At 45.1% G+C, this 27093-nt stretch overlaps 1 protein-coding gene across 1 annotated transcript in view; it reads right to left on the bottom strand.

Annotated features, from left to right (window-relative positions):
* TMCO4 (transmembrane and coiled-coil domains 4) overlaps positions 1–27093 on the bottom strand; it is a 41714-nt gene that overhangs the window by 7157 nt on the left and 7464 nt on the right. Inside the window, exons 5-13 of the mRNA XM_059866484.1 lie at positions 25176–25308; positions 20153–20250; positions 19488–19631; positions 18868–18987; positions 17384–17548; positions 16761–16897; positions 15195–15279; positions 11444–11561; positions 8973–9090 (exon numbers count right to left, since the gene is read on the bottom strand). Coding sequence (XP_059722467.1) covers positions 8973–9090; positions 11444–11561; positions 15195–15279; positions 16761–16897; positions 17384–17548; positions 18868–18987; positions 19488–19631; positions 20153–20250; positions 25176–25308 — 1118 coding nt within the window. The remainder of the gene's footprint in view (positions 1–8972; positions 9091–11443; positions 11562–15194; positions 15280–16760; positions 16898–17383; positions 17549–18867; positions 18988–19487; positions 19632–20152; positions 20251–25175; positions 25309–27093) is intronic.

The following is a 27093-nucleotide window of genomic DNA, read 5'->3' as shown; positions in this document are numbered from 1 at the left end:
AAACTGCCTTGCCCCTTTAAAGCCATCCTTATGGGAAACCCCAGCAATTCCAGCTCACTAAAGCCTATTTCCATCTTCAGTCTGAAAGCCTGGATTCCTCTGCTGAGCAGGTGGTGCTGGAGATGGGAGGAGAACACCTACAACATTGTCAATAAAAACTTAAAAGGCAAATAAAGAACTATATTTATATTTGTCAGAACAAAGTGCAGGGGGAATTTAGGACAAAAGGAAGTGTGCTTGGCACCAGAGCAAATACATTTTTGCTTGTTTTAAGGAAAGCAGTGGGGTAGATTTATTGGGATTGTTTAGGTGACTTGCCCCAGACATATTTGGTTGACTGATCCCAGTCAACCATTTGACTTCATGGTTGCTTTGACTCGCTGGGAGCCATGAGCCAGCTGCCTCTGGCACTGCTGCTGCAGGACTCCAGTGCCACACTGGGGATCTCCAGAGGACAAAGCTGATGGCTTTGCCCAAGGGGATCCATCAACCACTCAACTCATTTGGAAAGGTCTTCAAGTGCAAATCCACCCAAAAGTATCAAAAAAGTCCCTGAGAACAATCAGTTGTGAGGGTTAAACTGTCAGGGCAGTGTTGCTGTTGGATGGAGAGGATTAAGAATCCTGGCTTCTCCCTGGTTTGACTGCCAGGAACTCGGCGTGTCTGGAGTGGGTGCTGCCAAGGGAAGGGCAGGGGAAGGGCAAGGAGAAAGGAGACATTCCCCAGGATCCTGGCACTCCACTGACTCAGCCACAGGCACAACTCAGTCACAACACTGGTATCTCAACACTGATGTCACAACAATGACGTCACAGGGACAAGATTGGTACAGCAAGATAACACTTCATTGCTCACTCCAGAGTCAAGAACCTTCAGATCCCATCCAGTGTCCTTCAATAAAAGCTCCTCCACCCATCCCAAGCAGCCAACACAGGAGTGCACATGGCTCCAAATGCTCTGCAGGGCTATGGAACTGCCAGAGCTCAGCTGAGTGTCTCTCTCTCTCACCCCTCTGCTCCCTGTGGACAGGGCAGCTCAGCTGGGCCTTCCTCCTCCTCCCCCTCACCAAACCCCCCATAGATTCACAGGGAATCACTGTGGGGGCGAGCAGTGTGGTGAGGAATGCACAGGTCACTCATACACCTGAGAATTTCACTGCTTTGATGTGTTTTAAGCCCATCAAGTCCACAGAGCAACCTTATTCCACAGCAAAAGATCCCCTAAGTTCAAACACCTCTGCAGAGCTTGTTTATTTCAGCAGGAGCAGCAACAACCTTGGAGGGGATCCTTCAGGATTCCCTTTTGGCTAATACTGTCTGTTTTCATAGCATATGGTATTTTATGGGGGCTGAAGGAGTTCCTGGAGTGAGCTGAAGGTTCTGGAGCTCAGTGGAAAATCACAGCTCACCTCCCAGGAGCCCTCACCTGCCCTGGGTGTCCCACACAGAGTGAAACCAAAGGGCAGAGCCAGCTCAGCCCCTCTGGGTATTGCTATTTTTCACTCTCTCTTTCCCAAAGGTACAGTGAATGTGATGTCCAGGACCTGCACTGGAATCCAGCCCTGCTCTGAACTGAGCTGCCAGGTCTGGGAGCTGTAGGTGCAGAAGGGAAGAAGCTCAGATGTCGCTGCTTTCCAAAAACTCCTCAGTTCTGGATGCTGCCTCAGAACCCACACAGCCCAAATTGTGGCACAGGCTGATGGACTGCAGGGCTCCCAAGCTCTGCCAGGCTATCCCTCAAAATCCAGTCAGCTGTGCCAAGCTGGCAGGCTTCTCTGGTCACAGATATTCCCACAAGTCACGGAAAGCCTTAATTCTGACTCTGGCTACATCCTGCATGACAGAGGGCATCCACAGAATCCCAGAGTGGTTTGGGCTGCAAGGGACCTTGAAGATCCTCCAATTCCACCCCTGCCATGGCAGGGACACCTTCCACTGTCCCAGGCTGCTCCCAGCCCCATCCAGCCTGGCCTTGGACACTGCCAGGGATCCAGGGGTGGCCACAGCTGCTCTGGGCACCCTGTGCCAGGGCCTGCCCACCCTCACCGGGAGGAATTTCTTTCCAATCTCCCATTCATCCCTGCCCTCTGGCAGTGGAAGCCATTCCCTGTGTCCTGTCCCTCCATCCCTTGTCCCCAGTCCCTCTCCAGCTTTCCTGGAGCCCCTTTAGGCTCTGGAAAGGGCTCTGAGCTCTCCCTGAGCCTTTTCTTCTCCAGGCTGAACAATCCCAATTCTCAGCCTGGCAGAAAATGTCCTGGGTTTCCCCAGTTTTCTGACAGCTCATGGCAAAGCCCTGATGCTGCCTGGGCAGAAAAGCTGGAAAATCCAGAGACAGCAGGAAACAGAAAACATTCAACATACCTTGACACAGGCTATGCTGAATGTAGTTAGAACAGGAATAAAATTCTTCTGTTTGGATCCTCAGGAAACAATGTAAAAGTGAGGACAGTGAATATATCCAATAATTCAGAAGCTACAATTTAAATGGATTTATTAAAAAAATTATTCAATTCACCAATTGAATTTGGCACCTGCAGCAATGGTGCATCCTGGGCACCAGCAGTCCTTGAGAAACCAATAAAAAATATATTTGAGGAAAATTTGATAGAGCTGAATTTATTTTGGAAATCCTGACAATGCTATTTGCATGATTCCTCTTTAAAGTTTCTATTTCTGCTCTGCCAAATTGATAGAATAAAAACTTATTCTGCTGAGGCTCAGAGGCCTTGCTTTCACATCATCCCTTTGCACAATCACAGTCCTTGTGGACAGAATAAGGCACTCAATTCTTATTTTTCTTCTCATTCCAAAACTCACTTGACTGGTAAAAGTTCTTCTTTCATTGCAGTGATATTTTTTGAGCCAGACTGTAATTTTTCCCTGCAATCATCTTTCAGCCACAACAGATTGAGCCAGTCATTGTCACTTCTGGGGTGGTAATTGAGGGATGTTCCCCTCAGACACCCTCAGGGGGTGAGAGTTTTTTCCATCAAACTTTGATATACTTTGTGATCAATGTTGAAAATTCTGAGTAATCACTGGCTTTTGCTGGATCCATCCATTGCTGAAGATCTCTGCCAGCTTTATGCTCAATTTACCTTCAGTAATTCCAAGAGGAAGATGGAGAAGAGTAAAATACAGAATATAACAAGAAAACACAGGAAGCAAATAGAGGAATCAAGTTCTGAAGGTCTAAGGAATAAATTGAGAGCAGCTGTACATTAGTGACAACAGGCAGCACAAAACTGGGAATTAATATTCTGAATTAGTAAAAGAGTCCTTGAAAGAGTTTCAAGGGAAATGTGCCTTGACAAATGTCCCTCTGTTGCCAGTAATGCACTCCAAGCCATCCCCCTGAAGGAAACAGCTCTTCCATTGATTTTTCAGCTGTTTGTGGAGCTGCTGTTGACTATTTTTTGTTGATGCTCTCCCCATTCGTTTATAAGGTAGCTACAATTAAATATTCATTTTTTTGGTGCTAATCCAAGTGGAAATTATTTAAATTCAATGGTTTAAAGGGTGTTTTAAAAGACCCAGTATAAACTGTGCATATAATTATCACTGGGAAATAATTTGGACATAACATCTTGGGCCATAGAGCACAAAAGATCCCAAAAATAAAGACTGGATGGATACATTGAATTGGAGTGTTCCTAGAAAGAGCTTTGGGGATCCAGTGTCTGCCACTAGAAACCACAGCATGCCACTGGTGACCCAAAATACTGGACATAGTGATCACACCAGGATTATGGAAAATTCTTCAGGATTCCACACAAGAACATTGAGATGAGGTTTGGTGTCCATAACCAGAGGGATGCATCAGGACCAGCCTGAAGCAGAGGGTGACTCCTGCAACACCCAAAGGGGTTGTCACCCTTCCTCTCCCCATCTTGCTCCAGGAATACACAAGATTTGGCAGCTCAAACATTATCATCTCTGCTGCTTTCATACCAGGTTCTCAGCCCAACCCAGCAAAACAAGGTCACCTGAGATTAACTAAAGGAGTTTTTGCTGATTTTGGGGACAATGACCTAGTCTGACTCATCCCTCATGAGCTGATGGCAATAATGTGTCTGGGCAAGAAGTCTTGGGCATCTGGAAAATTCCAAGAGGTGTGGAGCAGTGCCAAGTCTCTCCTCAGCAATGTGATATCTTATAAATCCACCTCATGGGGATTTGCAGTAGGTTTAAGCCCTCCCCTTCCCTCAGTGTCACCAGGACAGTGACACCTTCATGGTATTTCAGTGACATTCAGCTCCTATCAATAATTCAGCTGCTCTAATTGCAGCATCTCAAACACATGATGTGCACAAGGTGTCAGCAAAGTCAGCCTTCTCCCTGATTAACACTTCTAATTGGCTGGTGCACTGGGATTTTGTTTCCATGTTAGCTGAGAAGGTCAGAATGGGAGCTCAAAGGGAGCAGAGAAATAATTCAGAATGTTCGTGTTCCAGCAGAAGACAGGAAATTAAAAGCTGAATCTTCTATCCTTAATTCACCTGCCTGGGCTCTGTGTGGCCACTCCTGAAGAATCCAGCTGAACAGTACTTTGTGAAAACTCCCACTGTTTTGTTTCATCAAGGGCTGGGATGGGGAAAGCTGTTTGCAAAGCCAACAGCTACAGAGTTGCCCACTGCAAACCAGGAAAGAACAGGGGGTGCAGTGCCTGCACTTGCAGGAACTGTCCCATTTCCACATGCAAAGTGCTCTAAGGGGGAATAGAAAATCTGTCAAAGGTGATTTGTGATGCCAGTTGTTATGTTTCACGGGAGAAAGATGTGCTGGCATTACAGCTTTGCTGGCTCTGCAAAGGAACGGTGAATTTCCTCTGTTGGACTGTATTTGATGGAAATACAGACCACCTGTGAGTCACTCAAACGTGGCACTGGTCCCCTCAGCTCTTCTGGAGCTGAAGGAGAAGCTGCAGTCCCAGGAATTCAGTCCTGCCCAGGGTAGCTGAGGGCTGTGAACACTCTACACCCTCCACAGATAATGTGGAGATACCCTGTGGAAGAATACACCGTGTTCCAGGCACCAAGGGGGAATGGGAAAATCCCTCCTGTAGATCTGCAGGAAATTGTGGCTCTCTGTTTGTTCCCAGTTGTGGAAATTTAGGAATTTGGGTGCCAACCTTATGAAATATGAGTCCTGTAAAATGGTTCTCTCTGCCTTTAGAAGGAGCTGAGCATCCCCAGGCTCCCACAAGGCACATCCAGCTCGAGCAGTGCGTGTGTGCTGGAGCGAGGAAGGACAGCAGCCTTTCAGGTCTGTCAGCCACAAAGCAAAAACAAACTGCAAGTTATTGATGTCTCCTTTGCACTTTTCTTTTGGAAAAGCTTTTTCAGTTTCTTCCTCTGTTCTAACACAGTGACACTGCCAGCACCCTCTACTTGTGTCCCAAAGGGAAAAACACATTGAATATGTATTTAACGTGGGATTCTTGGAGCTCCCAAATCAACAGCAATGAGGAGCACAGAAGAGGAAGCCACTGATTATTCCAGGGCTGTAGAAGCCATCCCTGTGACCTCACAGCCTAACAGACAGATGGAATTGTTTCCACAAGGCCCTGCATGTTGCCCTGAGGGGAGGGGGGCCTCTTCCAGCTCCTCCAAGCAGCTGCCTGAAGCTGAGTTCTGCTCTGAGCTCTTGGTTCTCTGATCCTGCCCTTGGGGAGGTGGCACTGCTCACTGGGAACAAGTGAAACAAAGGAGCAATGACATACTGGCAACCTTTCTTTGCCTTTCCAGCTCCCCAGGGTTCTTAATTAATCCACATTTTGTAACCACAATTAATTCTTTGCTGCAAGTCTTGGAATACAGTGGGAAAAAACCACAATTTAATATGTTTGGAGAAAAAAAGCCTGACTCACAGAAGTACCAAATCAATTGGACTTCACAACATTCAGACTTTCCATCTGCTTGTGGTATTGATGTACCTGACTGCCTTGAATCTGTCTTCCCTCATAATGGGAATTGTCGTCGCTTTTCTGAGAGCTGACAGAAGAGTGGAGCCAGGCGGGGGGTTGGTCTCTCCTCCCAGGTGACAAGTGAAAGGACAAGAGGAAACAGCCTCCATCTGTGCCAGAGGACGTTTAGATTGGATATTAGGGAAAATTTCTCCATGGAAAGGGCTGTTCAGCCCTGGCTCAGGGCAAGGATGGCATTGCCTTCCTTGGAGGGATTTAAAAGCTGTGTGGATGCAGCACTTGGGGACATGGGTTAGTGGTGCCCTTGGCAGTGCTGGGGGAACAACTGGCCTCAATGGTCTCTTGAGAGCTTCCCCGCCCCCCTCACCAATTCCACAATTCTAAGATCCATCCCTGCTCTCCCCTGGACTTCCAGTCATACATTCTCACTGCCTCTAAACCTGCAAGTTCATCCCTAACTGCTGCTGCTGTGAAACTGCCCATTCCTGACTTGTTGCTGACTCCTGAGCCTCCCTGAAGGTGCTCCTTGAGCAGTTCTGCAATATTCAAATATTAATTCAGATTGCACTGAACAAACTCCCCTGGGAACAAACAGCAATCAGGATAATCCCCTGCAGCTCCACAGCTTCCTTGGTCTCTAACAGGTGCTGTCAAATAAATCCACAGAATAAATCAGCCCCTTTGTAACCATAAGGAAGGATTTTATAACTGCATTTGCTTAGTGGGAGAATATTTTTCTCTCTGTTTTTTTACTGACAGTCAGATAAAATCACACTAATCAAGAGAGACATGAGATGGAGGCCTTGGAGGTGAATTGCTGTTTATACTCAGGGCTCCTAATCCTCCACTCTTTTTTAGGATTCTGGTGCTACAGCAAAGAGAACCAAGCTGGTTGGATACAGACCAGTTTTCATTATGGATGGACCAGGAGATGCCAAAAATACTGATGGTGCCTTCGTAATATTTTCACGCTGAGCACCTTTGCATCAGCTATACTTTATTCTTCTATCACAGCTTGTCCTTCTCCTGGTAGGACACTCACACAACCTCCAGCAAGGGCAACTGCAGGGGTAGAGCTGGTCTCCATAAAGTAAATACCTGTATCTCTATACATCTCTAAATATCACTTTGTATTTTTCTGTTATGCTACTGCATTGTACTTGCAGCAAAATCCATCTTTGCTTTTTTGCCACTTTAAAAAATATTGCCCCTGGATATTTCCTTCCCCATTCTTGCTCCTTTTATTTCTAAAATGTTCACCAGAATGCACTGTATTTCTTCCCATGGTCTGTAAAATGGATCAAGGCAATGACACCTACTTGACATACATTTTTCCTCCCCAAAGCTTTGCAGTGAGATGAAGGAAGTGTCAATTCCTTCTGAAGGAGAGCAGCACTGGGACTGACTGCTGGCAGCAGGCAGCCAGGATGCAGACACACAGCCCTGGGAGATGAGCAGAGAGCAGCTCTGTAAACCTTATTCATTCAGCTGAAATTTAAATCCTGCTCCTCTGATGGGAGGGGAGAAGCTGCTGTGATCCAGGCAGGATAAAGTGTGCAGGGCTCTGGGGGGTTTCATGCTTCAGGAGGCAGAGGGTCATGAGAAGGAGGGTCTCTGAAGAGAACTCAAAAAGAGAGGGGTCTCATGGACTGACTGACAGGAAATGTCACCCCCGTGCCACCACTTGGCATCTTGGGCCATTTTCATGCCAGCAACAGATGTCAGAGAGCAAATGAGTACTGGCAGCTCTGGAATGGTGAGAAAATGGATGTGGGAGTGTGGAAATGCTGACAACCCAGAGAAATGCAAAGATGCATGAGCCATGTTTAAAAGCTTCTACTAAATCCCTTCCTCCTGGGAAGCCCCTGTTTTGTTCCTCCAAGGGTCTGTTCTCTCTGCTCAGCACCAAGCCCTGTGTGTGCTGCCAAGGGCTGTGCAGAGCTCAGTTATCATGAATGAAACGAGTTGAGAACAGTTGGGTATTTATAGGCTTAGCAAGCTGGTGCTCCAGAAAATCTAAATGCTCTTCAAAGTGCCTTTAGCTCCAGAGCAGCACTGATGGTCCCAGCTTGTGGGGACACTTGGGAAGAAGAGCTGACCATGGAAGTATCCTGAGTTTTGTGTTGGGCATCTTCCAATTTGCAGAGAGTAAACAATAAATTAAAACATTAAGATATGGAAAAAACACAATGGCACATGCAAGATTTCTGTGGATATGGATACATAAGGTAAGTTCTGCCTAGTTTTCTGTGGAAGAGCTCACTTCCTCTGTGGAAGAGACAACAACGTGAGTTTAAGATAATTGAGTTGAATATTGCTTAGATATATTGCCAGATGTTCTAACAGTGGCCTATCACTAATGACACCAGACAGCTTTGAGGAAGCAAAATGTTTCCCAGATATACCAGTGAATCTCTCGCTGTTTCCTGGAGACACACACTCCGAAAAGGCAGCAGGACCTGGCAAACCAACCGTTGCTATCACAGAGCTTCTGTAATTCCAAACCAGTTCCGGCTCTTGCAGCCCTGGGGACCAAGGTACAAGGGCCAGGAGCCTGTCCCTGCCTGAACCTGAGCACTGTGGAAGGCTCCACCAAGATAAGACAGTGGGTTGCACCTGCCGTGCGGGCGCGTGTTTGAGATCCACGTTTTCCAGGTGCTGATCCGACCTCCCTGGGATCCACACTCACAGGGCTTGGCACTCAGCTCCTCCCAACCCAAACCATTCCATGATTCTCTGACAGCAATGCCTTTCTTCAGGAGTGACAGCATTTTCTATCTCCACTATGAGGTATGTCAGAACCAAAAATCCCCAAGCATATCCAACAGGAGAGGCAGATTCTCATTGTTTAGCTCAGTGTTGAGTGCTAGCTGGGCCAACAAAATGCAGAGGGAAGTGTGGATAAGAGTTCTCTCAAAGACAGGAAAGAGGGACAATGTACCTAGAGGGGCTCTCTTCAGTCTTCAGCTTCCCCAGCAAAGTCAGTGTGGGGTTACAGTGCTGCAGGCAAAGAATGATGGAGAAAAAATGAGAATATGAGAACTTACCACGGAGGAAAGATCCATGTTCACCATCCTCCTGTCATCCAGGTCGACTGGCTGGAGGCCTGCGACGTTGAGCTGCACAGAGGAGGTTCTGTAAACAAAGCTCAGCAGCCAGTCCCCCCTGGAAGCAGAGAAGAGTGAGAATAATCGTGTTGCCAAACCAATGCCATGTGGAATCAAAGAATTCCAGAACAGTTTGAGTTAGAAGGGACCTTAAAGCTTATCCTTTTCCACCCCCTTCCATGGGCAGGGGCACCTTCCACTAGATCAGGTTGCTCCAAGCCCTGTCCAACCTGACCTGCAACACTTCCAGTGTGTTACTACTCAGACCACGAGGAGAGTGGAAGTGCTGGGAAACACAGTGATGTCTGGACCAAGACCTGCTGCAGGTCTGTGTGATGTAGCAATCACACCAGGAATGACTTGCTGGATTCAGGGCAGATTCCTGGGACACAGGGGTGTAAGTCTGAACTGAATCCTGATCCATGGCTGTCGTGTCTTTACCTGCAGTGAGTTTAAAAATCTGACCCTTCTGTTTATTTATGTGTTTGCCCAGGGTTTGCACATTGACGTATTTCATCTTTTTAATGTACTGGTAGGTTCTCCAGGCCATAAAGCTGTAAAAGTGATGAGACCTACAACACTGATATTGTGACATAAATATTGTCTGTGAAGCTCCTGGGAGCGCTCCTGATTTATAGGTACTGTACAAATACATGGCTTCAGTGACAGAACTAGGAAGGGTTTGTTCCCACTCTAAAGCAGTGCCATAAGTGACTGTGACAGTTTCAGAGTAGACTGTAGGATGAGGAGAGAAGGAAAGACAAAACTCTTCTGAGCTGAGCAACACCATAAAAATGGGTACCAAAATGACACTGTAGTCTACAGAGCAGATTTAAGTGGGACATGAGTGAGATTTGTGCTCTGTGATGGCAGCAGGTGAAATGCTTCTGGCAAAGGTGCCCATTCCTGGCTAATCCCAAATAATCCACACTAGGAGTTGTACGTCTATGCAGAGCCCTGCAAAACCTTTACAACACATTCACACTGCTCAGGTGTAGGTTCTTTCAAAAGCTGAGCAGCGATACAGTGAAATTTCTTTTTGTAGAACATAGACCGGAACAATATTTTCTGGGTAAACTCAGTTATATGCAATGATTTCTATAATTTATGGCTTCTTGGAGGAACTCAGAGCACTCCCAGGGAGGCAGCTTTTCCTTAAGGCACAGGAAGAAACACTGCAAGTGGTGTTTACATCTTGCATCCCTGAAAATCCTGGGATCCAAAGAGGACAAAAGCAACAATTCCCAGCCTAGCTGAGATAGGATTAGTAATTTGTTGTTTTAACCTTGAATACTTTAATTTATTTAATTATTCTTTCTAAGTTAAAACACTCTGTTAGAATCACAGTAACACAGTACTTCCCCACCTTCCATGTACCTGTGTTGCCATCCATATGGATGCATGTATGGAAAACACCAGCAGCATTTTCACCTGTCCTTGACCCAAGGGCTCACAGCTTTATAAACTGTCTTGACTTGAAGATTCTTTGCTAATTTTCTTGCCTGGTTATTTCTCAACTTATTTCCCCATGTTCTTAGTCTTCCCCGCTTATTCCTTGCTTTTTATTTCCCCTTATCTAATTGTGCTGGTAAGCAGTGTTCCTGCCACAATTATCTTCCAAGACACAGTCATTAGGTTTGAAGCTGTCACTCGACTACATAATAGCTTTTCTGAGATTGCTTCAGCTGTTTCAGTCCTCCCTCTTCTCACCCAGCTGCTCCTATAACTCTGCACAACAGTTGTCTGCTTTTATTTCTAAAATGTTCTTCAATGTGGTTTTAAAGGGCTGGTATTTGTTCTGAAGGCAATCTTTGTATTCTTTCATATCCTTACTAAATTTGCTACAGCTATTCCAGTGATTCTTCCTCTGCAAGTTAAATATCTTGTTCATGTGGACTATCTTGACCAGAAACCAACTCCAGTTATAAAACCCTTCAATTTGCTTGAGCTCCTTCCCTTCCATTGTGATTTTTACATATTTTTCTCCATAAGCAGTCACAAGTGAACTGCATCTTAAAGCTTTTATAGATTCTAATTCCCATTCTTTAAGTCAGCAAACTTAACTACTGTATTTATACTCCTTCACACAAAGCTGAGATTTAAAGGGCCTTCAGAACATACCAGATTACACACACAAACACACTGGCCCAGCTGCTTTAGGCTGTGAGTGGTAGAACACTGTCCCTCTATGAACATGGGCTTCCAGTGGCAAAAAGAACCAAGAGCTCTGTCAAACAGCCTCTAGGTGCCTCCTGAAGCTGCCATCTCAAATGGATCTGAGGCAGAGGCCTGGAGGGACGAGGCTCTGGCACTGCTCAATGTCCTCACCAGCACTCACAAAATGCTTAAAAGGGATAAATGCCCCAAACCATGTCCAGGCTAACAAGGCTGGGCACTGAGTTCACACTGACCTGCAGAAGCCATTTATGATCCTGCCTGACACCACCCTGGTGAGAGCTCTCCAGTGCTTGGCTTCTCCTTCCACTGGAGCTCCCAGTAAGACAACATCTTCAATGATCCCTTGCGAGTCTGTCAAGGTGAAAGCAGAAGAGTTCAGATTTAGAAGATGGATCAGAAAATATTCTTATGTGAAATGTGTTCAGATGTGCACTACACAAAAATAATAATTTAGGTGGCTTCAATTTGGAAGACAGAAACAATAGAAAGGAGGATCATAAATCAAACTTTGCATACATCCCAACTGTTCACAATTCGCCTGGAGTTAGTAAATGTGAAAAACTGAGATCCTCAGACAGTGCAAAGGACCAACCACTGGGAGGGGGAAGTGACCTGGCTTCTGCCCAGAAAGGTGCTGTTCAAGCAGCAAACCTCTGGAAAGGCCTGGAAACCCCTGGCAAGGTCTTTCTGCAGACTCACTGATGTGGGTTTGCAAAGAGCTTTGAAACAGCTGAAGGGGTCTGAGATCTCACAGAGTGAGCAATTGTCGTCATATGCAAAGCATGAGGAGCTCTTCCCACAGCTGATTCTATGAAAAACATGACCTGAACATGCAAGAGGAAATCCCAAAGTGTTAATATTGATTTGGAAGCAGCAACAATGGAGGCACTTGCCAATACCCAGTGAAGATCTGTCAAGCTGGTTTGATTTCCTTCTGCTGTAACCTGGAATGCCCACCCAGGGCCTGATTTGCTGAACAGCAATGTTGACTTTTAAGCATAATAAATCTTCCTCACTTATCAGAGAGCTGCAGCTGGGCAATTTCAGTAGGAATAATGATGGAATGAGAAATATTGGGCAGCCCTGCTACTTTCCTAAACTCCTGAACAATATATCAGTATCTTCCATAAATCTTTGTAAGGAGAGATTAAGCCTCTGATGCCACAGCAGTTAAATGGAAGACTCATGAGCACAACATTCCAAATCCATACTCAGCACCTGTGGGAGATCAGGCTCCAACAGACCTGAGCTGAACTCAACATTTGAGGGAGAGGTTCTGCCTGGGCACTTTTCAAATGCAAATCACTTAGCTTCCTTTCCCTGATAGCAGTAAAGATTGGAGCAGCCTGCAGTGCCTGCATCCTTCTCTGCTGTGTAAATCCCGTGCCTGACAAATCCAAATGAGCTCTCCTGGAATTATTTCTTATTGCAGAGCAATTTTTGCACCAATCAAAAAGAGCAAAAAGCAATTCAATTTTGTGAGTGTAATCTGTGAGCAATAAAGCCCTGTTCCCATAATTATGGGCAATGAAAAGGAAACACAGAGTCTTGCAGGAAGCTCGTCCCAACCAAGGTTCTAAATTCTATGTCTGTGGTGTGAGCCAAGTGAATAAACAAGCAGCTAATTCATCAGGATCCTGAATATTTGGGCAAGGTCTTGGAAGCTTTTGTTTCTCCAGTCCTTTGTCCAGTTTATTGCTTGCTCAGAACAAAAAAAAAAAAAAAAAAAAGTTTAGCCTTGGCTGGAAAATGTTCATTTTCTTTGAATGTTGACTGGCTAGAAACCTGGGAATAGATCACTGGCCTGCAGAGCAGCTGAGGCTCAAGACAAATGAAATCTATTTCACAGTTTGTAGATCTTTTAGAAGATGAAGAACAATAAAGTCTGTAAAAGCAGTGAAAAAAAATTAATTAATTAACCATTTACCCTCATAGAGAGTGGCTAATGAATAAGGAGTTTTATAAAGGAAAATTTCCAATCAAGTCCAAGCAGGTGAGAACAGAGTGAGAATGAGAGGCCAAAATTCAAACCTGATTAAGATGATTTCTCCAGAAAAGGTGTGAAAGAAAGAAGCTGTCCCAGAGACCACAACCAGTTCTGGGAGCTGGGCTTTGCTGTGCCCTAGGGATGCAACTCACTGGGAAAGGGAAAGCATCTCAGCACATCAGTCCTGACTGGAGGGAGGACAGCACTGGAATTCAGCTCTGGCTCTGGACAGATGTTCCAGGGCAGGGCTGGCAGCAGTATTCCCAACACTGAGCACAGCAGGGAACACAGCCCAGTGGGATACTGGTCACATGAGCTGTGATCAGTACCAAACACCCAGTGTGTGACACCTCACTCCTGTCACACACAGCTGGGTATCAAGGTTTGGACTCTGGTGGTAACAGCCATTAGCAATTTGCATTAGATTGCTAATTGCTAAGTATTTACTAAAAGGCATGGGAATCACGATGAAGAAATCAGAGCAATGATCCTCCCACGCAGTAACGTGTCTCTGATGGCTCATTGACTCCAGCTCCTGCCATAATGGCATTTTCTGGAAACCTACTGAGCTCTGGCTCCCAAAGTGATCCAGGATGAAGTATCCAAAGGTCGTTCCATTGCTTTGCAGAGAAGCTTTTGAACAGAATCTGTGTTCCTGCCATGGTGTTTCACTGGCCAATCCATCATTAGCTCTTTGTCCTCAGAAATGCCAGTGCCATCTGGATGCAGAGCCCTGCATGACGAGGCCGTATGTGCCTTTCGTGTGAGACATCCAAGTCCAAACCCAAATCAGTCTCAGCTGTCCCAGGTCCCAGCTCTGCTCCTTCTGTGGCTTGCTCTGGAATGTGCCTGTGAGAATGCCTTGGCAATCTGTGCTAAACATGCTGCTTTTCATCTCCCAAACAGCTCAGCTTTCAGAATTCAATTAAGGAATGAAAAATCAGTGTATGGTGGGAGCTGTTCTGATACATCACCACGATACTTGGATTTCTTTGGAGTGGCAGCCTACCTTCCAGACCCCTAAGGATTTCCTCCCTAAGGGGTTCATGTCATTCCAGAGCCTGCAGACTGAAATAAAAACCTGGAAATACCTCAGCCATTGGCATTCTCAGGACACAGAAAGTGTAGATCTAGGGCCAGATTAGGATCTGGGTTCTGGCTCCAGTGTAACTCCATAAGGATTATTCTGGATTTGATTATATTTAATTTGAGAACAGAATTCCTGTATTTGAAGACTTTTATCTTAAATCAGAAGTGAAGTTCTGGCACACAGCTGTCAGTCCTGACCTTCTCCATCCTCACGTGACTCTGTTCCCACCTTCTTGGATTTTACTGGACATTTTCCTTTATAAAATTCCCTATTTATGATTTATTGTGAAGTAAGTGGTTAATGAGTTAAATTGCTACAAGGGGGGAAGGCAGGCTGCACACACTCACTGCTGACTCAACTCCAAGACACAATTTTCATCAACTGATCGTAACGATTTTACTCCTGGTTTTTTTTCTAAATTAAAAATAGAAATCTGTTAATAAACAGAACCACAATGGGTAATAAATTGGCAGATGGTTTTATACTTGACTTTGGGGGAAAATTACCATGAAAATAGCAGATGACAGTGGCATTTCAGAGACTTAAATGGAAGGCAGGACTCAGGGAATCAGATACAAGAGCTGCAGAGAGCTCCCAAGAAAGGCAAAGCATCCTCTGCTGGGATCAGGCAGTGCACAGGCAGCTCCAGACTGATCACAAATGTCACGTTATTGTTCACAGACCAAAATGACCCACTGAAACCCCTCAAGTGAAGACAGTGGATTTTTTCTGCTGGACTGGGGGAAATGACAGAATAATTTGGCTCCAAAGGCATTTAAACCTTGGGGTTTTTTTTGTTGTCATCCTATCCTAAAAGAGCCAAGCTGTGTTCTTCCTCTTGGAAGAAAAACTTCTCCACCAGGAGTAGGGAAAATAAAAGAAAAAATGGTTAGAAGGTGAATGTTACCTTTTTCCTGAGCCATTTCCTGCAGGCAGAAGTAAATGACTCTGGCACCCAGGCTGAAGCCAATCAGTGTGACAGGTCTCTGGCCCTGAGAAAGAAGGAGAGGAAAAAAAATGCCACCAAATGGTGTTTTTCTCTGGAAAGAGATCAGGCTGGGGATCCCTGAGAGCCTGAGACGCAGAGCACCTGCTTGTGCATCACCTTTGAAATAGTGGAGCAATTTGGTCAGTTTCAAAGGGATCAGGTCTCCTCAAAGTTATGCCCAGTTCAATATGGAGAATGCTACGTATTTGTATTTTGTATGTTTTGATCTTCAGAAAATCAACTGAAAACAATCTAGTGATCAGAAGTTACAACACAGGGGATGTTTCAAACAGAACCAAAACAGATGCTGTCGTTGGTTTGAAATTTCCAAATGAAAACCTTATTCAAGGAACAAAATTTTCCTAGAAATGTTTCAATACACAGAAGAAGAAACTGTAATACAAAAATACCGACCACTTCCAGATTTCAGGCTGAGCGACAGCAGCAGCATGCGATGGCAATAAAAGATGATGTGGCTTTTAAGCTTTAAGCATTTATTTTGAACAGCCTAATAAGATTTTCTGTAAGATTAAAGGGAGTCTAATCCCAACATCAATGAAACATGGTCTTTGTAATATCCAGGGAGCAGGTGTGCAATGGACACCCCAGACATCTCAATAACTAGTTTTAGACTCTCCAGCACACTGGAATGTGTTTTCACAACAGCAAATGCCTAACAGGAAAGAACAAATGCCCCATAGCAAAAGAAAGGGCTTGTATGAAATAAAGTTTATTGAATTTTCTAGGATTGGGTTTTTACGAGAAATCAAGTTTGTTCCTCCTCTGCTCTTCCACCTTGCTGGGACATACGGCTCTGGGGCCACGGCTCACCACAGGCTCCTCTATGATCAGCAGTGACTGGTGTGAGGCAAACACGTGGCCAGCAAAAACCAGTCTTGGCCAAGAAAATGATGGCAGGTTCTTGGGGGGGCAGAAATGTCTTTTTTAAGCCTTTTCAGAGAGACTTCTGTTACTTCTGTAAGGTACCAGCCCATTCATTCCCTTTCTCTGCAGGCAAAGCCATGGCTCACTGGGCATTGGCTGTCACCTGCTTTTCTCTCAGGTAGTTTTGCAGGTGCCTCTTAATGATCCATAAATATTTTTAACACTTTGTATTCTCCTTTTGTTTTCATCCATCCTCACCTCCTGCTCTCTGACTTCCACTAGGTGAGTGGGCCTGGCTGTGTTGTGACATGGTTAAGCCATGGGTCATTTATGACCTGGATCTCTTCTTCCTCACTGAGAAAAGCTTTAGCTTAAATGGAACAAATCTCAGCAAGATTTCTCTGATCCACTTGGGACCTCCTCCTTTTCCCCAGTAAGCCAAATATCTGCTGGTAACCTTCATGCAGGACTCTCTGTGGGTTTTTTTTATTAATTTTTGTCCCCTTAGAAAGGAGCAATTTAAGCAGCATGACTATAAAACTTCACCTCCCTGGGCCAGTCCCTTCCAGCTGTTACTCCTGGATAATTGTGGCCAGTTACCTGCTGTCTGCTGAGCAGGATGCGTGCAAGGTGTTTGCCCACTTCAGCAGAGCGATGCAGACACACTCCCCAGGGGTTGTCAATGACACTGGCAACAGTCAGGAGTGATGCTGGCCAAGTCAAGGCTGTCACAATCCCTGCAACACACAGAGGTTCCTTAGAAAATATCAAAAGCAAGAGAGTTCACTGAAGTTAAAGGCTAAGCCTAGAAGATTATGTCATTTCCAGCTCTTCTTTCCTAATAGCTGTGCTGAGAAATGCTTTACTGGACTAAAGATAAGAAAGAATCTGATGTTCTGGCACAGGGGTAGTGCACGCAACCCACGTGTTGGGCTGTTTCTGTAGAGCAGTAAATGTGTAATAATAGAGGGAAATGAACAGTCACAGGTGAAGGAAGGTGTTTCCAGCTGTAACTTTAACAGAATGATGCAATGACATGGTGGCTCAGCAGTCCAGGAAAGCACAGCTAAGTTACAGGTGTTGTAAAGGAGGTTCTCAGGTCACTTCTGCTGGGCAATGCCAGCACTACCTCCTCCAAAACATTCCTTCTTTAGGAAAGCTCCTTTAACACTGAAACTGCACAAGAGCCACTCAAGCAGATCTGACAGGATTTAGTTTCTCACCTGACAAGACAGTGAATTTTAGGGCTTCTTGAGCCATCATGTTCACAAAGCCATTCAGCAGGGAATCCAAGGCGTTGCCAAGCTCCATCAAGTACTTGGATTCCCAGGCCAGGCAGTACTGCTCACTCGAGTGCAACATGCTGCTCCACGGGGCTGTGAAGCTCCCTGGGAAAGGTTGCAAAGATGGAATTCATGTTTGAAGAGAACACAATGGCAAGAGGAGCCCAACAGAGGATCAGAACAGAACCTGCAGGACACTGGAATATTCTAGCAATGTATTAATGACAGATCAACACTGAAGAGCAGAGCAGAACTGTCATCTCAATTAATTAAAAGCCTTCCACACTGTTTCTTGCCCAAACAATGCAGGTCAGGTTGAGGCAGCTGCTGATCAAAGTGACACAAGATCCCCACAGTAGTCTGTCTTATTTGGGGACACATGAATTGGCAACTACTGGCAGCTCCAAAACCACAAGGTGGCAAATTCCATAAAACTCCTGTCCTCAGTCCCTCTCTTTGAAAGAGTGTGTACAGACAGACACTGCTGTAAGGAGGAAAATGGATGACAACCCTAGTTTTGTTCTTTAAAACATTCTAGCAGATTGCTAGTTATGGAAGAAGAATGTGTGTCATCTGTAACTCCCTTTTACAGGCAAACAGACACAAAATGTTCCTGGAGGGACACACTTGCCTCTCTAACTGTGCCTGGGAACCCTCCAGCTCTGAGGAATTGGACCTCTGGCAAGTGAAGAGAGAAGCCAAAGCACAGCACTGCAAAATGAGAAGAACTTCCCTGTGACAGCAAGCTGCAGCCTGGCAAGTGACAGGGCAAGGCATCCTTCTGCATTAATGATATCCAGAGTTAATTATGGTGCTTCTCAATAAACTGGCAGCTGTTCAGTCAGCTGAAGCTGAGCACATTAGCAGACAGGTGACATATTTTATATGACATGCTACACTGGAAAATAAAGCACTACAGACCTTTCAAGTCTTCCCCTGTAGTCACCTCCGGAGTGCTGTGCTTAACAGGATTTACTTGACAGAACTTTCTTGCCAATAAACCTCATTAGCTGGCAGATATGGAGAGAGCAAAACCACACTATTTTCTGTTAATTCCTGGTGGATAAACATAAGGTCTCAAAGACACTTTGTACTAGTGCTGGCAATCATCTTCCAGACAGATCTTTTCTGGCAAATCCATGCAACAGTTCCTATCAGAAACAATCCTGCTATGGCTGCTCCCAGTCCTGCTATCACCACCAACATAATGCCCTCTTTTTTTTTTCCTCTGTTTGCCTGGGATTGTAGATTGAGTTGCAAAATCTTATGGTGAAAACTGAAATCTTACGGTGAAATCTTATGGTTCAGTTACCATGCCATGGAAATGTCAGGCAGACATGATGCTTTGTGAGCACAAACACAGCCTGGAGAAGGACACAGCCACAGCTCTTGGAGCTCCTCTCAGCCTTTCACCATGTTCTTACCATATTTGCCAGTGCACAGCCATCCAGTGATTGCTATGGTGATGTGAAGCTGCTTCCCTTCTGTAAGTGGGAGGAATTCAAACTCTTCTATGGCTCCCACACGTTTCTTCATTTTGTATCCTACACACAGCCAGGAAGAAACACGCAGCTCAGAGATGGCACAGAAAGGACACCCTGTGCTAAGAGTAGGAGTTTGCTAAGAAATTAATTGGGTAATCTGGAGAGGGTTTTTTTCCTTTCCAAAACCCTCAGTCAGCCCATGCATTACATATAGCTTAGTAAGGAGCCAACATGATCTTTCTGAGCTTGTGTGATCTGAGGGAATCCAGCAGAAGGGTTTTTTTTTTTTTGCTGTAACAGCTGCTTTTCTCCGTGGCAGCATCTTTCTAGCCCAAAGCAGGAAATTTTCATTTCCTTCATTAAACACACACCAAATATTCCTTCCCTTTTTGGTCACCAGGGGCTACACAGTACCTTAATCAGCACTGAGACAAAAATCTCACGGATTGCACCTCAAATCACTTCCCTCACTCTGCAGAGAGCTCAGTGGGGTCATTAACTGTGTTTGCAGACATGATCCTGTGCCCCAGTGGCTGTGAATGGTGTGGTCACTCTCTTACCAGTAAGACCAGCTCCTGCTGCTCCAAAAAGGGATGCCATGACAGCAATCCCAGCAGTGGATCCTAAAGCAGCTGCTCCAGCACTCCCGATGATCGTGGCAGCTCCCGCAGCAACCAGAGGGGCAGCCAGGCCTCCTGTCAGACCTGAGGATGCAGCAAGAGATATCACCAAACTATTATCCCTTAAAAACCCCAGGCAGACATTCCTCTGGGCTGGGAGAGTGCTGCTACTGCTGCTGGAAGAGCTTTTTGCATGTCCAGTAAAGAGGCTTTCTGAGACCCTCCCCAGGCCCTGAATCTCTGCCCAAATTCTTTGACTGACTTCAGTTGAATGAAGAATAATTTCAAAGGCAAAGGAAGACTATGTGGTGATCTGGGGTGAGCTGTGCTCTGTTTGCTCAGGAAACATTGATCTAATCTCACACTTTTGATTTCAGAGCTGAAGATCCGATCCTCTTATAACATGACAGCAAAGCAGGAGAAAACATTTTTAAGTGGTGACAATCTCAGTTTAATACTTCCCCCAGCTAGTGAAGCTACACTGGAATAACTTTTCCAGCTAACTCTTTCATGTTCATTTTTGTGGGGCTGAAAATACTTTTCTGGGAGTCAGACCCCTCTCGGACCCTGGTGCTGTGTTCCCAGAATGCCAAGGGCAGCCTCACCAATCACTGTTCCACCCCCAACAGTTGCCAGACCAATCAGAAGGTATCTCTTCAGCTTTTTCCTTCTTTCCTTCTTTTTTCTTGAGACTTCTGCAGTTCTGTGGGGGGAATTAAAAGTACAAAAACTAAGGGAAAAGCTCAATGGATAACAATGCTGCATCAGAATCTGCTTTTATTCTCCTCAGTGTAACTTCCCTCCCAGGAACTGTAAAAAGGAACATGCAGGTGTGAACTGTGACAGCATACTCAGACTTATGAGCATGGATTTAGAGATTTAAGTTGAATGGATTAAATGGACCAGATTTAAATTGAAACAATTTAATTGCTGACAAAAGCCAAGAGATATTACTTACTCAGAAAACCCTTCCTAATAGGGCTGAAGCTTGTAAAAAAAAAAGAAAGAAACAAAAAGTCAAAAGCATTTCATTAACTTTATGCTGCCTAAGTGTCCTAAAAAACACAAGAAAGCTAAGAAGAAACAGGGAAAAGTGTTTGAAATAAAAGGGAATAGCGGTAATTTGTGCTAACAAACAGAGATGCAATTAAACTGTTTTCCAAAAGCAGTGTTTGCTACAAGCTGCTTTCTAATTGCACATCATAATATAATAATATAATAGGAATTAAACACAGTCATCAGTATGCATTTAAGCTGTGTTTTAACAAGCTTATCAGAAAGAGGTAAATGAAGCAAAAAGGAACAAACTCCAGTTATTAGCCACTACTTTTGACTTCTCTCCAGTGTCTTTGTTTTCCCTCTTACAAGAAGAGTTTCCATTTCAGAGGAAAGTGGAAGAAACAGAGGGTACTGGAATAAGTTGTATCAAGAGGAAGGTTCCTTCTGGCCTGTTTACACAGCAGTTAATCCAGGGCTTGAAATGTGACATTTATCTTGCTTCCAAACTTGGATATTTCCCCTGTTAATCCTAGCCTAATTTTGGATTTTCATTATCCATATAATTGCTTAATCTTTCCTGGAACCCCCTAAGCACACTGTAATTTTGATTAAGACAATTTTACATGAGTCCCAAACAATATGTAGCTTTGTGAGGCACAGCAAGAGGGGAATGGAGCTCAGTGGGTGAAGTCCCTGAGTCACTGCACTCACTGGCAGAACTCCTATGGACCTGTACGTCATGGAGACTACAGAGCCCCTCCAAAAAACCATTGCTCATCACCTTATGCAGCTGCAAACATGGTGTCAGCACAGACAATCACAGAATGCCCAGGTTGGAAGAGACCTCCAAGATCATGGAGTCCAACCCAGCCCCAACACCTCAACTAAACCCTGGCACAAAGTGCCACATCCAGTCTTTTTCTAAACACATCCAGGGATGGTGACTCCACCACCTCCCCAGGCAGACCATTCCAGAACTTTATCACTCTTTGCATAAAAAACTTTTTCCTAATATCCAACCCGTATTTCCCTTGGTGCAGCTTAAGGCTGTGTCCTCTGGTTCTGTCAGTTCCTGGAGAAAGAGACCAACCCCCACCTAACTACAACTACCCTTCAGGAAGTTCTAGAGAGTGATAAGGTCACCCCTGAGTCTCCTTTTCTCCAGGCTGAACACCACCAGCTCCCTCAGTGGTTCCTCACAGGGTTTGTGTTCCCAGCCCCTCTCCAGCCTCGTTGCCTCCTCTGGATGTGCTCCAGCATCTCAACGTCCTTCCCAAACTAAGGGCCCAGAACTGGACACAGTGCTCAAGGTGTGCCCTCACCAGTGCCAAGTACAGGGGCAGAATGACCTCCCTGCTCCTGCTGGCCACACCATTCCTGATCCAGGCCAGGATACCATTGACCTTCTTGGCCACCAGGTCACACTGCTGGCTCATGTTCAGCCGACTGTCAACAAGCACCCCCAGGTTCCCTTGTGCCTGGGCACTGTCCAGCCACACTGTCCCCAGCCTATAATGCTGCAGGGGGTTATGGTGGCCAAAATGCAGGACTGGGCACTTGGATTTATTAAACTTCATCCTGTTAGACTGAGCCCAATTGTTCCAGGTCTCTCTGCAGAGCCCTCCTACCCTCCAACAGATGGACACATGTTCCCAGCTTAGTGTCTTCTGCAGATTTACTAAAGAAAGACTCAATCCCCTCATCCATGTCATCAATAAAAGCATTGAACAGAGCTGGCCCCAGCACAGAGCCCTGAGGGACACCCCTGGTGCCCGGCTGCCAGCTGGATGCAGCACCCTCAGCAGCACTCTCTGGGCCGGCCATGCAGCCAGTTCTGAACCCAGCACAGAGTGCTCCTGTCCCAGCCCTGGGCTGCAGCTTTTCCAGGAGTGTGCTGTGGGACACAGTGTCAAAGGCTCTGCTGGAGTCCAAATAGACACCTCCACAGCCTTTCCTGCATCCACCAGGTGGGCCACCTGGTCACAAAAGGAAACCAGGCTGGTCAAACACAACCTACCCCTCCTAAACCCCTGCTGGCTAGGTCTGATACCCTGGCCATCCTGTAGATGCTGCATGATGACACTCAGTATAAATTGCTCCATTATCTTGACAGGTACTGAGAGCAACACCTCTCCAATTTCTGCACAGCCACAGCTACTTCTACAGCCCCACAGACAAAGCAGGATTTGGCTATCAGAGGATCATGGAATCACTGAGGTTGGAAAAGATCTCCAGGACCATCAAGTCCCAGCTGCGCCCAATGCCCACCCTGTCACCCAGCCCAGAGCACTGAGTGCCATGTCCAGTTGTTCCTTAGACACCTCCCGGGATGAGGATTCCACCACCTCCATGGGAAGCCCCTTCCAATGCCTGAAAGCCCTTTCCATGAAGAAATTCCTTCTGATTTAGCCTTAACCTCCTCTGGCACAGCCTGAGGCCATTTCCTCTCAAGCTTTCCAAATGCTCTACTTTGTGCCTTAATCACCAGTCTGAATGCTTGGCTTTGGATAAAATTGCTCCTGGAGTCCAGGCTGCTCATACCTAAGCTGCCAATACCAAGCAATTTCTGTTCTACATGAGGTTCATCAGCTTTTACAGTCACTGCACTGTGCCTCAGGCTGACAATAATGACAAGAGAGCTGGAACATGTCTAACTTGCAGTCAGTGGGAATAATGAGCAGTTTGAGTTATGTGGGGAGAAAGAGAGTGGCAGCTAAATCCTGCCTGCTGATGCAGTAAATAAAAGGAGAAGTTCTGCCTGTCACTGCTTCTCTTCTGGAGCTGCCAGCAGCTGCATCCTAATGGCTCCTCCATTACCATTATCACTGGATTACCAGACTGCTTTTATCCACTGTGGTAATTAACTGCTGCTTCTGGTATTTCTCTACCCTCACTGAGCTCAGATGTGCAGCTTCTTGCCTGAACCACACATTATATTCAGAGAGATTGTTATGGGGAATTTCAGGTGATTTTCCAATAAGGAAAGGTGCCGGAGCACACATCAGCAAGGGAATGTTGTAATGTTTTCCACTTTCTTACAGAACTGTGTACAAAAGAAAGGCTCTCACCTGCAGGTCTCGCCATTTGATGCAACTAACACGGTTTAAGTAGTTTGAACATTAATCTTTAGAGTATTGTACATTTAATCTCATAGGTTCTAGGCCTCAATCCAACATATCCACAGCAGCAAAGGCAGGAGCAAAACCTCCTGTTAACAAATATCAGTAAAAACACCTGTGCAGGAGCTGCCAACCCCCTGGTTGGTTATTTCTGTTCCAAAACCTCTTGCTGGTCAAAGCTGGAAGCATCCCAAGCACATAATGGTATTCCCAGCCCCAAAATCTGTGAGGTCAAGGTGGTGACAGGTTTATATTTTGCTTCCTTTCCCCATTGACTCTTGACTTCAAACCAAAGAAAGGGTCATCAGTTCCCCACAAATCTCCGCTTCATTTAAGCACAACAACAACGTGTTTCCACTATGGTCTTGGGCTCCTCTCACCATACGGATTTTTCTTTGCTTTTTATCTAACAGACATTTACTCCCATGGCTGCAATTTGGGCAAAGGTCAAGCTAGGAATCCACAGCAGACACAGAGGAAGCCCACTGGGCTGGCAGCAGGGTTTGAAATCCACATTGTTCTTTCACTGTTATCAGACACAGCTTAAAGGCCCAGCACTGAGTTTGTTTTCACAAACTACAGCAAAACAGTCCCCATTAATACCAACCCTTGCTCCTGCACACCAAATGTTTAGAAGTCCACGATCTTTGAGATTATTCTGACTTTCCCTTTTTACAGTGTGCTATAAAGTTAAGCATTATTTAAACACAGCTGTTACTGGAAGATACCCATCACATGCTGGACCCCATGGTAAACATCTGAGCTGAACCATGGCAAGGGTGTTGATTAAAGACTTTATTAACATTCAGGGTAATCTCATAACCCATTTGCTGAGTTGACAGATGAAAATATTTCCCTTGAGAGTCCACTACAGACATATTTACTGCCTTAAATATTGCTAAAGTGTCACACAATTCCTGCCTGATGAGAGGAATATAAAGATACTACATTTCTTATAGATACCAAGAATTAATCCTGTGTTAATAACATAGAATTATGAGCCAGGTCTGTACATATCTGAAGATTCAGCCTGTTGCCCTCAGAAATCCCCCTTCAATAGGAGTTATCCAGCTGTCTCTTAAAGATGCTTAAAGACAGATCCAGAGACAATGAACAGATGAGGATCTAATCCTGATTATCTGTAGGAACTTCATTCTGCAAGAGGCAGTTCTATCTGAAGGATATTGGGCCAAGAGACAAGATCTTTGTGATGTATTTATGCAAAACCTACAGTCTCTGAGAAGCAACTGGAAAGAGGAAAGGAGGCAGCCCAGATCAGAACAGCCTTTAACAGCGAGCAAGACCGGGTCTCAGTTCTGATTTTAAGAATGCTGAGCTTTTCTTCTTGTCAGTGCTGTGAGGGCTCTGCAACCCTAATCAAGCCATAAATGATTACAGTAAGAGACATGTGGGGAATAATCACAGACTGGACTTAGGCACAAGTAATTACCGCTAAGTTTTCGAGCACTGGCAGTGTTTTTTGATCCTGTATCAACCCAAACGTTCTTACTCTGACTCTTCCTCTTTTTGTTCCTTCAGGCTCTCAAGCAGAGATTCCTCCAGGACTTCCAGATCCTCCAAGGGAATTCTCAGCAGCCAGCTGACACGGCAGATCAACACCCTGGCTCGAGCATCGTAGGATCCTCGAAGAGAGAAAAGCCCAGGAAATCAGTCTGATCAGTCTGATGACAGAGTTAAGGAGCAGAGTACTCAAGGAATGTGTCACAGAGCAGCTCCTTCCCCCAGGCCCTCTTTTTCTTCCAGGAACATGAGAAGAAACTGATAAATGGAAAATCCTTCTTCCCTGCAAACAGAGTCACCACACCAGGTAATGCCTCTTTGGCAGGAAAAGGATCTCAGATCCTTTGGTCTCCATCCTCTGTGGTAGAGGCCTGCTGGCAACTTTTCAACAGAGAAATGCTGCAGCAGGACCACTGCTAACTGGAAATATCAAAGATGTCTGTGTGAGTAACTGGGCACAACCCACCTCAACTGCACCACTGCAGGAAGGTGGCATTTTGTAAAAATGCACCTCCATGCAAAAGCTTTATCTTCTCCTTTGGTGGCAGCAAGAGGCACTCAGGAGTGTAAAGCTACACACTAGCTCCCCCAGCAGCACCACGGACAAATGTTTGCTTTTACACTCCCTGCTGGAGATGCAGGAGTGGACAGTGCACTCAGACAACAGCAGACTACAGAACTCAATACTCCTGGTTTTTCAAGCAGGTGTTCTTCAAGAAAAGACATCTTAGAAGAAAAAACATCTTAAATGTAATAGATTTTAAATCATTTGTGCCAACTCTTGCTTTTTAAATGTGTTTTTCTCAGTAGCATCTACTACTTCCTGATGTTTGGTTTTTATAAATGGTTCTTGGTGCACTCTGGGATGAAAAACACAATTGTTTTTCTCAAGGTGGGTGAAGACCTAATTACAAAGAATGTTAGTGATACCCGCTGCACGTAGATCAAATATTGCACAGGGCAATCTATTAAGATTGTTTATTTATTACCATCATTACCAAGATACCAAACTAATTCTGTAGCCTTAAATGACACTCTTGATCAGGTTTGTGCATGGTTGAGAAACGAGGACAGGATTTATCTTGCACGTCCTGCAAGTCCAGGCAGGTGGAACGAGTCCCCTTTCTTTCTGTCTGCTGACACTGCTGGGCTCCTTCCTCACCAGACTGGTGGGAAGGCAGCAAGGCTTGGAAAGAGATTCCTCCTAAATTCCAGCTTCACAAAATAAGCGGTTTTGCAATAACTGTCTTGTCAATTTTCCATTAAAAATAAAGCAAGAACAAAAACTTGTTTTGTTCTGCGGTGCAACAGGCTATCAGCAACCAGTGAGCTCTTTCCTGTGAGAACATGTTAAAACACAGAGATTTAAAAAATGCAAGTAGTGATAGAATCCAGGCTTCTTTTAGAAATGAACATTCTGTTCAGCAGACAGTCTTTATTTCATTAATTTTATCAGACTAATCCATGTAATGGACTGCAAGCCAGAGAATTGTTTTATGTGTAATATAATATATGAGAAAAATCGCATTTCTTTATTATGGGCTTCACAGGACACTCTGGAATTTATACCCTGGTTGTTTTTTTTTTTTTTTTTTTAGGCAACCAGCAGAAAATATTTTAGGCTGAGATTTTCATAACAGCTTTACTGCCTTCCTAAAGGAAGAGAACACCTCACTCCCTGGCAACATTGGAGAAGAACCATCCCACTCCATCACCATTTACATCTGTTTGGCAACGTATGGTGTGTGAAGGTAAGGAGGTGAAGAGCTGCTCAATTTTCAGTGGGTATTATTAACCATTTCTAAAAGAAGAGTTGTTTTTCCTTAAGGGGATGCAGAGAAGGAGTGTGCAATTTTTGCCAGAAAGGAAGCTGAGATGAAATAGGATAGTACCGTTCAAAGTATCAG

The sequence above is a fragment of the Haemorhous mexicanus genome, chromosome 23 (genome assembly GCF_027477595.1).
Source record: "Haemorhous mexicanus isolate bHaeMex1 chromosome 23, bHaeMex1.pri, whole genome shotgun sequence".
Taxonomy (NCBI): domain Eukaryota; kingdom Metazoa; phylum Chordata; class Aves; order Passeriformes; family Fringillidae; genus Haemorhous; species Haemorhous mexicanus.
The sequence above is the reverse complement of the archived record's forward strand: the minus strand, read 5'-3'. Positions and strand labels throughout refer to the sequence as shown.